Here is a 14,013-nt window from a genome sequence, read left to right as displayed (position 1 = left end):
AGTGGTGTTAGCGTGTGTTTGAACAATTGCGAGTGACTTCTGACCGTGTGAATACTGGGTTTGTCTCACCCCGTTTCCCGACGCAACAAGCGTAGTCGCTCAGTAGTGACAGTCAGTAGTGACAGTCCACTACACTAAGGACAAAGTCAGGCTGTTCCGGGACCATGCGGCGGTACCACGTGGGGCTGGTACCAAGACTTACCAAACACAATTCTGTCGTATTGTTTCCAATCTCACAGGCCGGCAGCGTCGGCGTTCGCGCTCGCATCCTGACAGACTCTCGGGCGCACTGGTCGTAAAGACACCGGATCCCGCGAACACACCGGAGCTGTAGGCCGCTTGTATGCAACACAACGTAGGGCTGCAAGCCGCCTACGGGCTCGGCGGGCGCCGGTGCTGCAGTTCTCACCTAACTAGTCGGGGGAACTTAGACTGTACGTGGTGAGAGAACGGCTGCCGCCACGTGCCCCTGTGATGACGCTGTTGAACTTTTTCTGCTGATGCATCAGGCAGAACTCTTCTCCCGGAGGAGAAAAAAAAGACTCTGGCGACCCAATCCCATCATCTGCCCACCTGGCTGCCAACGCAGTCCCAGAGCTACCGGAGATGACGGTAGTCTAGCGGCGTGCGGTATACTTGCCGCACCCCTATTGCAGTACCGGCTATTCGAAACTCGGTAGCCCTGGCTGTTAAAAAGGGCCCAGCACTAAAATACTTCAGGACCTTTAACTTCGCTGTTGAGTTTGAGCCTTCTGGGACTTCGAAATGAATCGTCGGGCACAGCATGCAATGGTTCCTGCATGACTCTTCGGGACAACACGCTAGTCACATCGACCGGTGGCCGCGCCGACGGCATGTGTCGGCAAGCCGTACAGGCCGAGACGAGAATAGGTAAGCAAAGTGACCTTCGGACTCTTCCATATGAAAAGTCATTTCAAGGATTCTGCTTCCACCTGCTTCCAGCTAGTTCGCGTGTTTTCCGTTTCTTTATGAGCACGCCTAGTCCTGTCCAGTTGCAGATTCCCCGTAGCGTCCTTTGGCAAACAGCTTAGTGAGATGTGCGTGTGTTACTTCGCTTTACTTCTGCCTACTTCCCTTGATGCCAGTTGCGCAAGAGCACTTGTTTTGTTACCCAGAATTTAAGCCTCTCTGTCTGTGTCAAACTGGGAAATCTCGCCTTTGGACTACTTCCTTTCGTTGTGAAGGTGTCCAACCTGGGAACGTGGTGCCGTGGACCCGCTAAAGGTGCCGCTCAGACGCTAAGGACGTTATTTGCCGCGGAGAGAAGGATGGTCGTGCGCTCCTGTTTAGCAGTGATATTTTTAGCATTTGGAACACCCTGCACCCTGCAGTTGTTGGTGCACTGGCTAAACCAAGCTTCTTTTGCAACCCGTCCCGGCTTCTTCAGTTTTCGTTGCGCGGTCCTGGGGACTCTCAGTATTAGGATTGTTACAGAGGCTCGAGAGTTTTTTGCATTCATTGCGTGCAGTGCTTTCATGCAGACCTCCCATCGACTGGCCTGTCCTTTTTTATTCAGCTGCGGGCGGGCCTCGGATGGTCGTCCCCGATGGGTCACCGGGTACTCTTCACCGCGGCAGCTGCATAAAACAGAAAATCGTGGCATGCTAGGCGCCGGATGTTGTTAGCGGGACTTGCCTCACTTCTTCCCTGTCCCCTTTTTCACCAGATGTGAACAGGAAGGAGATTTCGCATGTCTTTTAGCCTGTTCCGAGCCGCGGAGTTATCTGTCGGGGGACCTCTAGGCTGTGTGTTCTTTGAGCCCTACCCGGTTCGCCGCTACCCGCTTCTCCCACTTCTCCTCTCTTCTGTCCTCTCGCTTGTGTTTTACTCCGTCCCCGGCCTTCCGCCGGTCCCCACCTTGTCCCTCCGTGCGTATGTCTCTTCGTAGCCTTCCGCCTCTCCTTGCCCTCTATTTCCCGTCTGTCTACTTCCGTGTCCTTACTCATATTGCCTTCATCCTGTCCGTTTCCCTGGGTGCCGTCAGTCACCTAGTATTCTGTTTTCCTGTGTGTCCCCCTTGTCGCTGTTCTTTTGTCGGGCATTCCCATGCCGCCGCCTTCCGCTCCGTCCCCGTCCAAGGGGGTAGCCGGGAGTACTGGTGCTATGTCATTGGTTGACTCGGCAGTAGTAGGCAAGCGTGTGGTCTTGAATCCTTCTCCTTCCCAAGGACGGTCTTCAGCGACTGCGCCCGGTCCTTCTCCGGGCTCTCCTACGACACAGCCATTGAGTGGCTGCAGGGCAGAGGGAGCTAGGAGACACGAGGAAGAGGACGAACTCGAAGCGGAGGTGCGCTTGCTTGTTAGCGCCATTGCCAGGAGGGCCTCCAAGGGCTTCACGGGCGAGACTTGGTATGGACCATACAAAGCTACCTCGAAAAGAAAATCATGAAATGACGCCGGGAACTTGTTCCTGTTCACGAAGAACGGAGCCCTCAGGTTCTTAGAAAACGCATGCGTCCTTTTTTTGTGTTTGGGGTATGCGAGGTTGTCCAGTCCAAGTGTTTCGGGTAGCTGCAGCTTTTCTGACTGCAGCTTTCAACTCAAAGAACTCCTTTGCTCGTCATGAGTAGCTCTGGGTGAGAACGGGGTGATGTGATGCAGAGAACTGGCGGGGGTGCCAGAGCGAATTGCAAAGACCTTAGTAGAGGATTCTCGGGAAGACGCAAGAGGGAGCACGAATGCTCGGTTGATTTTTTTATCCTCTCGGTGTTGTGTGGATGCCCCGCGGGTGATACAGTATCTCGAAGAGCGGCTTGTTCTACTCCCTTTTGCCAGCACAGTTCCTGTGTCGTGAGGGGGGCACTGTTTCCGTGGTTATTGTAGGTTTCTGTCTCGTCACTTTATGGAACGGTAGCGGCCAGCATCACGCGCACTTCTACAATCGTGTACGCATACAGACGGGCGCGTCGCGAGCATTCTTAACCTGCACGTGTGTTGGCTTACCAACGGCTGTCCGACGACTATATTGACGATTTTAACTGATTCTCTGCAGACACCCACTGTGGACGCATGGTCCACCGAGTAAACTGTCGCAATAAGCCGCAGTCAGTAGTTTCGAGCTGTTCCTGGCAGCGTGATATCGGTATACCTCTCTTCACCGAGGCCTGCGAGTCTCCGGGAGGGGGTGGGTTGCTGGGGCGGGTCCTTATTGAAGTACGTGCATCATTCGTCGAAGTACGTGCATCATTCTGGAGCTCCACGATGAATCGCGGATTCCCCGACTTCAGTCGCAGTCAGTCATGTGTCCAGGACATTCAGTGATGATACCCTTCCGACACGCAATTCACCTGTGTTGCCGACTGATTTCCTGGATGCAGAACGCGCTGAAACTTTTTGTACTCACGTCTAGTGCAGCCTACAAGACGGCCAGCAGCTTGTGCCTTGGTTAGTGGAGCTTGAGGGGCCGTCAGGTACGGGGTTGTTTCCCGGGAGGGCAGGCTTTTTCCACCCGGAAGACTGGTTGCGAGCTCCGCAAAGTGGGCTTCGTGATTGATGAAGCTGTCGGTGGTTCTGATTTTTTCTCTATAATGCGGTCTTTTCCGTGGTTACCGCGCTCGTGAAGCAGTACGGTTTACAGTCGTCCCGGAAAGCGTAACCTTATACTGAGTGTTCCTTTTCTCCTCAGGTATGACTTCGACTTACCGTTGGCGAGGACCGACCCAATCACAATTATTCACTTCAACGATGTATACAACATCGAGTGCAGGAGTGATGGCTCGGGTGGCGTCTCGCGCTTTGTTACAGCTGTCCAAAGCTTCCAGCACCTGCACCCTCTCATCCTCTTCTCAGGTACACATCCGTATTGCTTTCATTGTCGCTTGCAAGCAGTTGAGTGCACGGACTGTAGATGTTGCTAGTCATGTGTTACACAATTGTATCGTACCAGTGTCACTTAGTGATGTAGGTGTCCGTAAGCTGGCCTACAGTGCGCTCCAGTGGACACACAGCCGGGCAGTGATTGTCTGCAAGGTGGTGAGTCAAACTCCGAAAGGAAACTGCGCGGACGTACACTCTACTTTCTCGTTTGCTATTCGGTTGCTTCGCTGTACTCAGGTGATGTGTTCAACCCGTCTGTCATGTCAACCTACACACGCGGCCGGCATATGATTCCGTTTCTGAATCTCCTCAAGGTGCATACCGCTTGCTTTGGGAATCATGACTTCGACTTCGGAATTGATGAGCTCGAGTACGCTGTCGGGTCCTGTAACTTTCCCTGGCTGATTTCTAACGTGTTCGAGAAAACAGGGCAGGATATGTCGAATCGCGCTTTCACCTCGCTGAGGACCATGAGAGACGACCTCGGGCCTGCCAGGAGAGGCAGTAGACAGCAACCATGTCTCGACGTACACGGCAGTGGACTCGAGCCGAGCGACACGGCATCCGCGGGTGCAGACGGCACGGTCACGCATTCCCCGAGAAGTCGCGAAACTGAGGACAGGGAGGGCCACCACAGCACGTCTCAGTTCGGTTTCGCGCCAGATAAAGCTGAGGGGTTGTTCGCTGAGGATTTTGTTGAGGTCCATGGGCTCCCGTTGGCAAACGGGATGAAGTACAGGCTCTTTGAGTGGCAGGGCATTCGCGTGGGAATCATCGGGCTGGTGGAAAGAGGTAAGTGAAGAGATGGAATGCTACCGAGAAGGCTGCACACTTTCTCGCGGAGACATCGCGTTACGACGGTGCAGCGTGGCAGCGGGCCCGTGTCTTCGCGAGGACAGCCAAGCCCGCACATTTAGGGACAAGACCGTCCGTAGCAAACGAAATGTACGAGCAAAAGCAAACGTCGACATGCACTTTCGCTGGTCTGTGATGGGCGTCGGAGTCGCTAAGGTGTATGCTAAATAGGCTCGCGGTCGGGAATCAGCACGCTACAGTAGGAAACTGGAAACCCTTCCGGAGTTTCCGGCACTGCGGAAACGCTGCTATGAGCCAGGGCGCGACTGTGGTATTTCTCAGAGTGGCTGGACACGCTCGCGTGTGTCGGGAAGGACGACGTGTATTACGTGGACTTTGTGGAGGCCGCGAATTGTCTCAGTCGAATTTTGAGGCAAAAAGAGTGTGAGCTAGTTATTGCTTTGACGCACATGCGCGCCCCGAATGATGAACGTCTGGCGAAGGAAGCCGTCGACATCGATCTAATTCTGGGGGGACACGATCATGATTACTACGGTCTGCAACGCATTGGTACGTCCACTACTGGAAGCGTACATGCACTTAAAGTCGCTGTTGTCCACACTGGACACAAGAAGCAGCTTCTCCAAGAACTCGCCAGAAAGGCTTCATCCATCATTCTCTTGGTGGACGTTTGCTTCTGGAAGCTCCACCTAACGAAGATGTAAAGGGAACGAGTTGAGGCATAGGTTTTTGCTGGGAGAAAACCTAGTGGCAACCAAAACTTAGCAGGACGGTGCGGCGACATGCCGACGCTCGGTACGGGGCGAATGTGAACTAGGATATATTAATGCTCGCAAGTGGGTTTGGAAAGGGACAGCTCAAGGTTCAACTATGTGCAGCCGCGGTTAGCGGAGGAGGGTCGAAGTCTTCGAGAGGGGTGAGAAGCTGAAGTGCTCACCCTCCGGTGTACCAGTCTTTCTACGGTTTCTAGTGAATGGTTCCCTCCTAGTGGCTTCGTTCCAAATGCACAGGGTATCAGCTCTGCGCGCTCTCCGAGGGTGGTAAGGAGCGGAGGTAATTCGGTCGCTGCCGCAGCTTAGGCTCCACTATGCCGTTGAGCGGAGAAGCACCTGCAAGCCTGTACGTCGTAGATAGAGACCGGCTAAAAACGGCTCGCGGAAGCCCCAAAATTAGTGCCCGTACAGTTTTGTGATTACCGCGCGAGCGTTTTGGCTCCTGAAGCTGGTCGTCACGTCCTCGTGTAATCACCGGATTGAAAATGGAGTTATTTCATTTGAGACAGCTTGCTTGGCGCATCGTCGCATTTTTTGGTAACGGGACAGGTGTCTGCGTGGTTCTCATCCAAGGTAGCCTCGGTGTCTTCTTGGCGGACCGGGAGCTCTGACGTCCCTTTTGTTCGTTTCAGGTGATATTTCTGTCGTAAAGTCCGGGACTGACTTCCGGGAGTTCACTGTCCTCACCATCTACCCCGGCCAGGGAGCGGAGCTTTCCGGTCCTGTTCATGTCGCCGCTGCTCGCAACGGTCAGCAATCTCATGAACGGACTGACGTTACTCCGCACTCTTTGTCAGCGGAATGCCGCGATCGCGCTGTGGAAGCATCCCATGGCGTCTCCGCCTTGCCGGCTTCTGCGGATACGACGGGGATGAGCATCAAGGTCAGAAGACCTAACGACGTCCCGGAAAGCAAGAGAGAAGTGGCTCCGTGCCAGTTCTCTCCTACCAGCAGCAGAGAAGCCTCAAGCACGCGTCCCGTACCAGAACCTCAGACGGATTCACAGGGTGCCAAGGCAGCGCGTCGCGAAAAAAAGAACGGTGACTTCTCTCCAGTTTTCGGTGCCGCGTCAGGTCCGGTTACTGTGGTGGGTAAAGTCACGGGTGACGGGATGAAAGGTGTGGCCGTCGCTCCGTCGCGGTCTCCAGGCTCTCCGGGGAGTCCCCTGCTGAGTCCAAACAGCGGACCCGGCACGCCTACTCTGACACCTAAGTTCCTTTCTCCCTCGGCTGTCAGCGAGGAGGTCGTACGGAGGGAGCGGACGACTAACTCTGACCTGTATAGCGGTAAGCGCGAAACCCGGCTGCTTGGAGCAGATAAAAGAAGGCCGAAGGCTAGCGTGTGGGCGTTTCCGAGGCCGCTGATCGGTACGGAAGAACGGCCTTTGTATGCGGGGAGTGGGGGCTTGCACATTAGTCTGACATGGTGAGCCGGCTGGCCTGGATTGAGTCCGCTGGAGTACATGCGGATTGGTCTCACCTGAGATCAGACAGTGAGAACCCCCCGGTACGTTTGCGGGTTCGAGACAGCTAGATCTGACTCGCGGCATCGGTGAAGCAGATGGGTGGAATTGTGGAGGTAACTGAGACTGAGGGTTTCGATCCGTAACCCCAATCGCTACCGGGCAGGCGCTTTGCGGTCTCTCAAGAGAACAGGTAACGTCAGTGGCAGAAGCCCGTGTAGACAACAGAATAGTGGGACTACAGCGTCTTGTGGCCTTTTGATTCCAGGTCCCCTGTTGCCGACGGAGCTGAATGGCGGCGAGGAAACAATGCCATTCTTTCTGGGGGGCTCGATAGTGCAGTGGACACGCGTTCGAGTTGAGAAAGACCGGTATGAAAAAAACAAGCATGTAGAGCTGCTGGTGAAGAAATACGAGCAGAACTTGAAGAAGCAAATGAAAGAGATCCTTGTCGATGCCGGCTGCGACTTGGAGACACGGTTTTCCGTCATTCGCACCTCGGAGAGCAATGTAGGAAACTGGCTGTGCGACATTATGAGAAGGGAGTGCCGCGCAGACATCGCAATCCTGAATTCTGGTGAGGACGAGCGCGTATTCGGAGGCGGTTTCGTGGGAACCCGCAGATAAAGCGGAAAACCGGTTTGGTTGACAAACCAAAGCTTTGCTGGGGCACCCTGGTGAGACTCGGCCATAGAAAGGGAAACCCAGGAAAAGCACATAATTACGCAGCTGTATTTTCAATCGAAGGTGCCAGGGTACCTCGCAGATACCGAACAACAGTGCCGATAATTTGCTGCGAGCAGAACCGATTGCAGAAGGAGTTATAGCAAGACTGTTGTCTTTCCTGCCAGGGACCGTCGACAGCGTGGTGACGGTGTCCACTTCTCTCCGACAATATAAAGAGGTGTTCTGTCTAGGCCTTGTCCTAGCTGATTAGCGAACGCCTCTGACAGTACAAAAGCTTCTTTGCGATAGGATCCATTCACGATCTTCGTACGATTCCCGTGGCAGCATACTAGCTTGCGAAAGGCATTCTTTCCGTTGTGTACAGGAAGCCCCACTCTTTGGATGTCTGGTGTTCTGCACGCATTCTGCTGGTGTGAAACCCTCACCTTCTCAATGTTCCCACGCCGCGTCCCCAGTGGCACGGCCGCTCGCGCCAGTTTACATCTATGTTTAGAATGGTAGTCGTGCTGACTCTTAAGGGTGACTTTGCCCCGTTGGTGTCTCCTCCTCGATGGGGTTCCTGCTGTGCCTTTAGGGACCATCCGTTCTGACTGTATTTTTTCACCTGGACCATTCCGATTTGGAGATTTGGCTGCGATGCTTCCAATGGCCGATACGCTTTGTGTCATAGCCGTCCCAGGTAACGTGCTGGTTGAAGTTCTGGAGAACAGCGTGTCGCAGCTTCCCAAGACGGAGGGTCGGTTCCTGCAGGTTGCGGGACTTCGTTTTTCCTTCGATTCATCACGGCCTAGCGGCGCACGTGTGATTCGAGAAAGCATTAAGGTTGCAAAGGATGCCTGCGGAGGCCTAAGGAGTGGAGTCTCGACTCCTCGTGCAGAAGGAGGGGTAATGGGTGAGATGCGGGGGGGGGACGAGGACGAGTGCTTCGTACCTCTCAATCCCGAGAAAGTATACAGTGTCGCCACGAAAAGTTACCTCGCTCAAGGTAAGAGTTATGACATCAGTATCAGATTAGATCTGCACAAGTCGGGGGGATGCTCGTGCTGAGAAAGTCATTGTCACACCAGGTGGCTTTCTTGGCGCTCGGAGGCAGGCGCATCTGGCTTTGTAGCACACGTGTATTTGCACTGGCTCATATAGGGGACGTTCACGTGTATAAGCGCACGCACCGACACGGGAGGGCGGTTGCCCAGGTGTGACGCAGTGCAGCTCGCCCGGTCCCGGACTTTCATAGTACAGGTGCCACACCAAGGCGGGTCCTGCCGGTGAGGAAACTAGAGTTTTGTCGTGGTGTGGAGTGATGGGACACTAGAGTGCCGGTACCCAACATGCCTGGGGAGGCGCACCTTCGCTCACCAGTCACAAGTATCCCCTGCGTACTACCGTATGTGTATCCTACCCGTAGTCCAGTTTACCCTTCACACACTTCGTGCTACTGAGTCCCTTTTGCGGTGTAGGGTGTACCAGCTTGAAGAAACTACTCGCGTTAAGGGTGGGCCAACGCGTTGATCTGTGGTTTGACCAATCAGTCATAGGGGCTTGTGCCCTACGTGACTATTCGCCTTTTCGCATGACCCCACAAAAATTGCTGCAGTTCCCAACGGGTAAGAAGCTACCTGTGACGTGGCGTAAGTTCCGCCGGTCTAGTGGCATTGTTTTGCAGGGCGGGACGGCTACTGCATGCTCAAAGGCTGCAAGTTGCTGCTGGATGAAGAACTCCTGCCTCCACTTCCCACCATGGTACGATCGACCTTGTCAATCGCCGAGCTGGCAAACGGACTTAAACGACCTCACTCGCGGATCACGTTCAAGCGCCTTAGATCTTTCACCTCCATGCGTCAAGATGACATGCTCAAGGATTTCGGCTGCTGCCAAACGTCGAAATACAATTATGTTTTGGCTCCGAGGGGGGACGGCCGCATTGTTGATCTCTCCGCAAACGCATAAAGGCAAATGCACCAAAGACCGCACCAGGGTAGAAGGCCCTGCTTGTCTCCCTCGCGGCCGGCGGCTGGGTGAGCAGCCGTAGTGCTCGTTGCAAGCATCCAAACGCGCGTGGCTTTGGAAGAGAGGTGTCGATGCAGGTAAGGGCTTTCTCTGGGTGTCTTCTGAGAGTACGCACAAGTTCGCAGGTTTGAGACAAACGGAGTGCGTAGTTTCTTGTGAAAGCGATGCAAAAGCTGGCCAGCTCGGTGTCGCTATGTTGACGAAGCCCGCGCTGCGTAAACGCTGTTGGGCGGCCAGTGCACTCGGCGCCAGACCTCCAGCAGGGCGCAAGTGCCACGCACGTGTACCCGAACGCAACACAGCCACAGAGCGGAGTAAGAGTGGAGAATTGCTGGTCACGGGGGGCGTCTGAACTGTTGAAGGGTTCTCAGGCGTCCTCCCAAACACAACACTATGTTCTCTAAATGTGTGTGGTAATGAGAACGGTTTCGCGCCGGGTCTGCAAGGTCTTGCGGTGCCATTGGAAGAGAGTTTGCACACCGTTAGTGGTGCAGAGGGTGTTTGAGCGGGGCTGCATCTGTCGACTGGCCTGCTTCGAAATCTCTTTCAAGTCAATGCGTGTACAGTTGTGAGCGCACACGCGAAGTGGCCCGGAATGCGGAAGTTGCTTCCCTTTTCGGATTACTCATATCTGCCTGTTGGCATTAATGATGTACGCATCGATCACCAATGCCAGCAGTATACGTTTATGCGGACTGACGAACGTGTTCGAAACTGCGGCGCGCAAGCAGCGCTCCCCTAGTGAGGTGTCCGTCCAGCGCGGTTCTGCGCTTCATCGAGAATACTGTTGGGAGTAGAACGAACCCCGGTAACAAAGAGTTGTGCGATGCGCCAAGAATCGGCCTGGGCTTGTGCTTCCAGCGTGTCGTTGGCAAGTCCAACAAGCCGCTCAACCGCCCAGATGCCATCTCAGGGCCTACTAATTTTCAGCCGTTTCTTTAGAACTAGCTGAATGTACGACTTCAGCACTCCCATGAAAACCAGCGCTCCTCCTCCAAACATCATGAAGTCTCCTCCTGCACCCGTGTCATCTGTCAGCACCACCAGCTCCCCAGGATACCCCCGAGATCCGAGAGCTGCCGCAGTGCCCGGCTCGGCTCGCGCCTCGGGTACGAGTGCAACCCAAGCCGTATGGTTTTCGGGATCCTGCCGCTCGTAGGATACGATGATTAGCTCCTGTGGCTGAACGACACTCCAATTCTGTACAGCAGTCTTCAGCCGGGCGGGCACTGCTCCGCCTACTGAAACGCCTCCACCGGGCAGGCTACTCGCCCGTTTTTCCCCCACATTGGTCAGGAAACCCTCGCCACGCAGATTGTACGGAGAGCTCTCCCCCTCTTCCTTCAGCTGCGTGACATTCGCTGGTGTTGCAGGGGTATGTGAAATGTACCTTCCATGTAATGACGACCGTGTTACTTTCGTGGCAGGTTCGGCTGGTGGAGGCCGGGCAGCGCAGACTTGGTTGGCGGGCCCGCACTGTCCTTCAGGGGGTGCCACCGGACCACAAGTCGGGTCAATTTGTTCAACTGCCCGCAGCCGGTGGTCCGCCACAGTACCCGGTGGCGGCCGCACCGACACGGTTTCCTCGTTGTCAGCCCGCGGGCCGTCACCGGGGGCGAGTCTCAGCTCGGCAGTCCCCTCGTATATGTTGAACAGAATATCGGGGGACTGTTGTCCCTGCAGTTTGGGATACTCTTCGCGTGACCGTGCGCGGAAGTAGCTCCAGAAATTAAACCAGGAAAGGATTGACCACTGGGCGGCTTTTCCACTCTCTCTTCTTTGTAGATGCTGAGTGGAAACCTCTGAGGTTCCCGGTATATCTTCTGAAACGGTTTGCGACGTACCGTGATCCGCGAAACGGGTGTACCCCTGTCCTTGGTCTCTTTTCCCGAGAATACGAGCAGTGACAGGAAGAACGCGATCAGTACCGACTAAGAACGAAGGTTGGACTGCACCTTCTGATCCGGAATCTCTTCCTGACGTACTTGACTCCCTGGGTGCTGCGTCTTTTTCTTTGCCTGTATACGGGACAAAGTACTGATACTTGATACGAAGAAAACGGCGTGGCCATCTCAATCCGTGAGACCAGGAGAATTCCAGAGGCTTACGTACAACGCGAGCAGACACGACGCGCCCTACGCTTACCCCCTTCCCCTGCACAGGAGATGAATAAGATGGTAAACACCCACGGCATTCGTCGTCCTTCTCCTCCTCCCTACTTCCTATGTCTGTTGCCTCCGGAGACACACTTGCACCTGGGCCCGAAGAATACCCCTGCCTGCTGCTCCGGAAAAACAAATTGCTGACGGTCCTCGTGGACTGCGCGGTCAGGAAGACGTCAGCAGCTGCCACACCTGCAGCAAGCTGTGAGAGACTGACGGCGTCCGGAGTGATTCCCGCAGCTATGGCGGCAACTTTAGCAGCGCTAAGGATTTCTGGATGTCCGACGCCTTGAAAAACGCACACAGCTGGTTCGGCGCCACTCCCGTAACACACATCTTTGAAGGTGTGCGGGGCTGCCTGGCCAGCCACCGAGCAGATGCCAGCTGCATCATGCAGAAGAGACAGCAGTTCACGCTTCTTCTGTTTAAGCCTAGATGCCTCGTAAACAGCCACTGCGCCACAGCCCGCGGAGAACAGCGACACCCAAGGTGAGGCCAACACAGCAAGCGTCCGACGGCTGCGCATTGTGTATGCGGAAGGAGAACATCGCGTCCTCTGGGACAACTCGCGAATCAGCTACGGCGCCGTCTGGCATCCGTACTGCATGAATACCCAGTTGGGCTAGAAATCCAAGTGAAATTCGAGCGACATAAAAACGCGTAGGTTCTCGGGTACGGGGGGTGTGAAGGCATACCGCGACACTCACAGAGTACCCAGGCCAGACCGGTGCGACACCAGCCCGAAAAGGGGGACGAGGTGGGAAGGATGGCAGAACAAAAGCAGTTGACTCAACGCGTTGTTCGAGCTCCCCTGCGACTTGCTCTCGATACAGATGCTACAATCCCGCCGTCAAAAGTGAGGGCTGGCGCAGTCGCTCGTCTGAATTCGGTGAGAGGTCTTCCTTATAACACAGAACAACAAACACGCCCGGGAGAAGGTACAGGGCGCGCCAGCAACTAACACGGATCATGCCGGCTGAACCAGGCCAGCGAAAAAGGCCGGAAAGGATGCTGTGTAGGATGAGGGACCGGAGTGCCTTTAATTCTGCTGCAAACACAAGAAAGGTCTCTCGGCGGGACTGCGCGGCCGAATACCGTGCCTCGGCTGTGGGGACCTGCGGTTGCGTTGAGACGCTACGGTTTGTCCGTGCGAAGGGCCAGCACACCCCGCGACAGTTCAGGCGAGTTTCTTCATCCGTGCGGCGCGAGGTTCTCATCAACAGCGAACGCAATATTGGATTCCTACGCGCTGCTTTATGGGAAGGAACCACTGTTCAGCAACAGGGCCTCACAGAGCGCAGAAGGCGCGCAAGGCTTTGATCTGACTGCTATGCTTCCGTTCTCCCCGGTGGGCAGATTGCTTGCAGTGACCCTCTACAGAGGGCAGCTATAACAATGCCGGCCTGAGTCCAGTGCTCCCCGCACAGCTGCATAACAACGGTCGTCGAAAAGAAGCTCCGAACGACGTTCCGGACCCAGTAGCCCCTGTGGCACCATGAACGCCGGCTTACCACCAAAAGCCCGACAGGCAGGGGTTCTGAAGTGGCAATGAATCAGAATGACTACACGGGCCAAGAGACGTTCGTGTGGTCCCGTCGGCATGTCAAGGTGGAACAGCGGGGCTTGCATGCCCTCCGACCGGGTCGGCGTCCGACATACGGTGGACTTCCCGGGTTGACGCCCGATGGGCACTAGTTCACATTCTTTCGCCCGGTCGGAGAAAAAGCGCAGCTCAGGGAGGAACCAGCGTCGTCACCGCAGCCATCGGCTGCGAGGCGCACCTTCGGAATAGATGCAGGGCACCGTGGTGCGGAACACAACCGTACTCCCGAGGCGGCTGCCAGCTCACCGAGCCCCTTCGCCACGAGACACAGCCCTGTCTCGGTAGCGGGGATCGACCAGAACGCCGGGGAAAATCCCAGCGTTAGCTTGCTGGAGTCGACCCGGTCTTGGAAAAGTTCTCTCCCTTGCCTTGTTTATTCCCAGTCAACAGAGACCTTTGTGTAGGCCCCGGCCCCACCTCCTCGAGTCGTCCATGACCAGCAAGGCCTGCACCTGGCGCCGGAGCGACTACCTATCGTTGTACGCGATTCGTGTGAGTGTGCGATCGCCCGTGGGCTGCGGCAACACTGAGCTACGGTCCGCCAGTGCTCTGAACTGCAGCAGCGGCCACGTTTACTACCGTGTTACACAGTGAAATGTTTCTAATCCTAAGAAGCTGCAATTAACTATTTCCAATGTAGGGAGAAAAGGCGAAACGGTGACGATCG

The 14,013-nt window shown here is 55.3% G+C and overlaps 4 protein-coding genes across 4 annotated transcripts; 2 read left to right on the top strand and 2 right to left on the bottom strand.

The window, feature by feature from the left end:
• Positions 1–944: 944 nt before the first annotated feature.
• On the top strand, positions 945–12,722 carry CSUI_009002 (5 - c-terminal domain-containing protein). Its single transcript, XM_068069121.1, has 9 exons — positions 945–2,369; positions 3,646–3,809; positions 4,074–4,628; positions 4,974–5,201; positions 6,058–6,711; positions 7,156–7,464; positions 8,149–8,559; positions 9,238–12,232; positions 12,577–12,722. Exons 1-8 carry the CDS (start codon positions 2,068–2,070, stop codon positions 9,519–9,521), a joined length of 2,907 nt encoding a protein of 968 aa, XP_067918902.1. The 5' UTR covers positions 945–2,067; the 3' UTR covers positions 9,522–12,232; positions 12,577–12,722.
• CSUI_009004 (uncharacterized protein) lies at positions 2,612–2,922 on the top strand. The gene has a single exon (XM_068069123.1). It carries the CDS (start codon positions 2,616–2,618, stop codon positions 2,841–2,843), a length of 228 nt encoding a protein of 75 aa, XP_067918904.1. The 5' UTR covers positions 2,612–2,615; the 3' UTR covers positions 2,844–2,922.
• Positions 9,330–11,069, bottom strand: CSUI_009003 (uncharacterized protein; the record flags this gene model as incomplete). The annotated part of the gene is made up of 2 exons (XM_068069122.1): positions 10,972–11,069; positions 9,330–9,682 (listed from the first exon to the last, which is right to left on the bottom strand). Exons 1-2 carry the CDS (start codon positions 10,976–10,978, stop codon positions 9,330–9,332), a joined length of 360 nt encoding a protein of 119 aa, XP_067918903.1. The 5' UTR covers positions 10,979–11,069.
• CSUI_009001 (uncharacterized protein) lies at positions 10,912–13,292 on the bottom strand (the record flags this gene model as incomplete). The annotated part of the gene is made up of 1 exon (XM_068069120.1): positions 10,912–13,292. A coding segment is annotated over exon 1 (1,356 nt), but the record flags the coding sequence as incomplete, so codon positions are not given.
• Between the last annotated feature and the right edge of the window lie 721 nt (positions 13,293–14,013).

Source organism: Cystoisospora suis (assembly GCF_002600585.1).
Source record: "Cystoisospora suis strain Wien I chromosome Unknown contig_5218, whole genome shotgun sequence".
NCBI lineage: Eukaryota > Apicomplexa > Conoidasida > Eucoccidiorida > Sarcocystidae > Cystoisospora > Cystoisospora suis.
The sequence above is the reverse complement of the archived record's forward strand: the minus strand, read 5'-3'. Positions and strand labels throughout refer to the sequence as shown.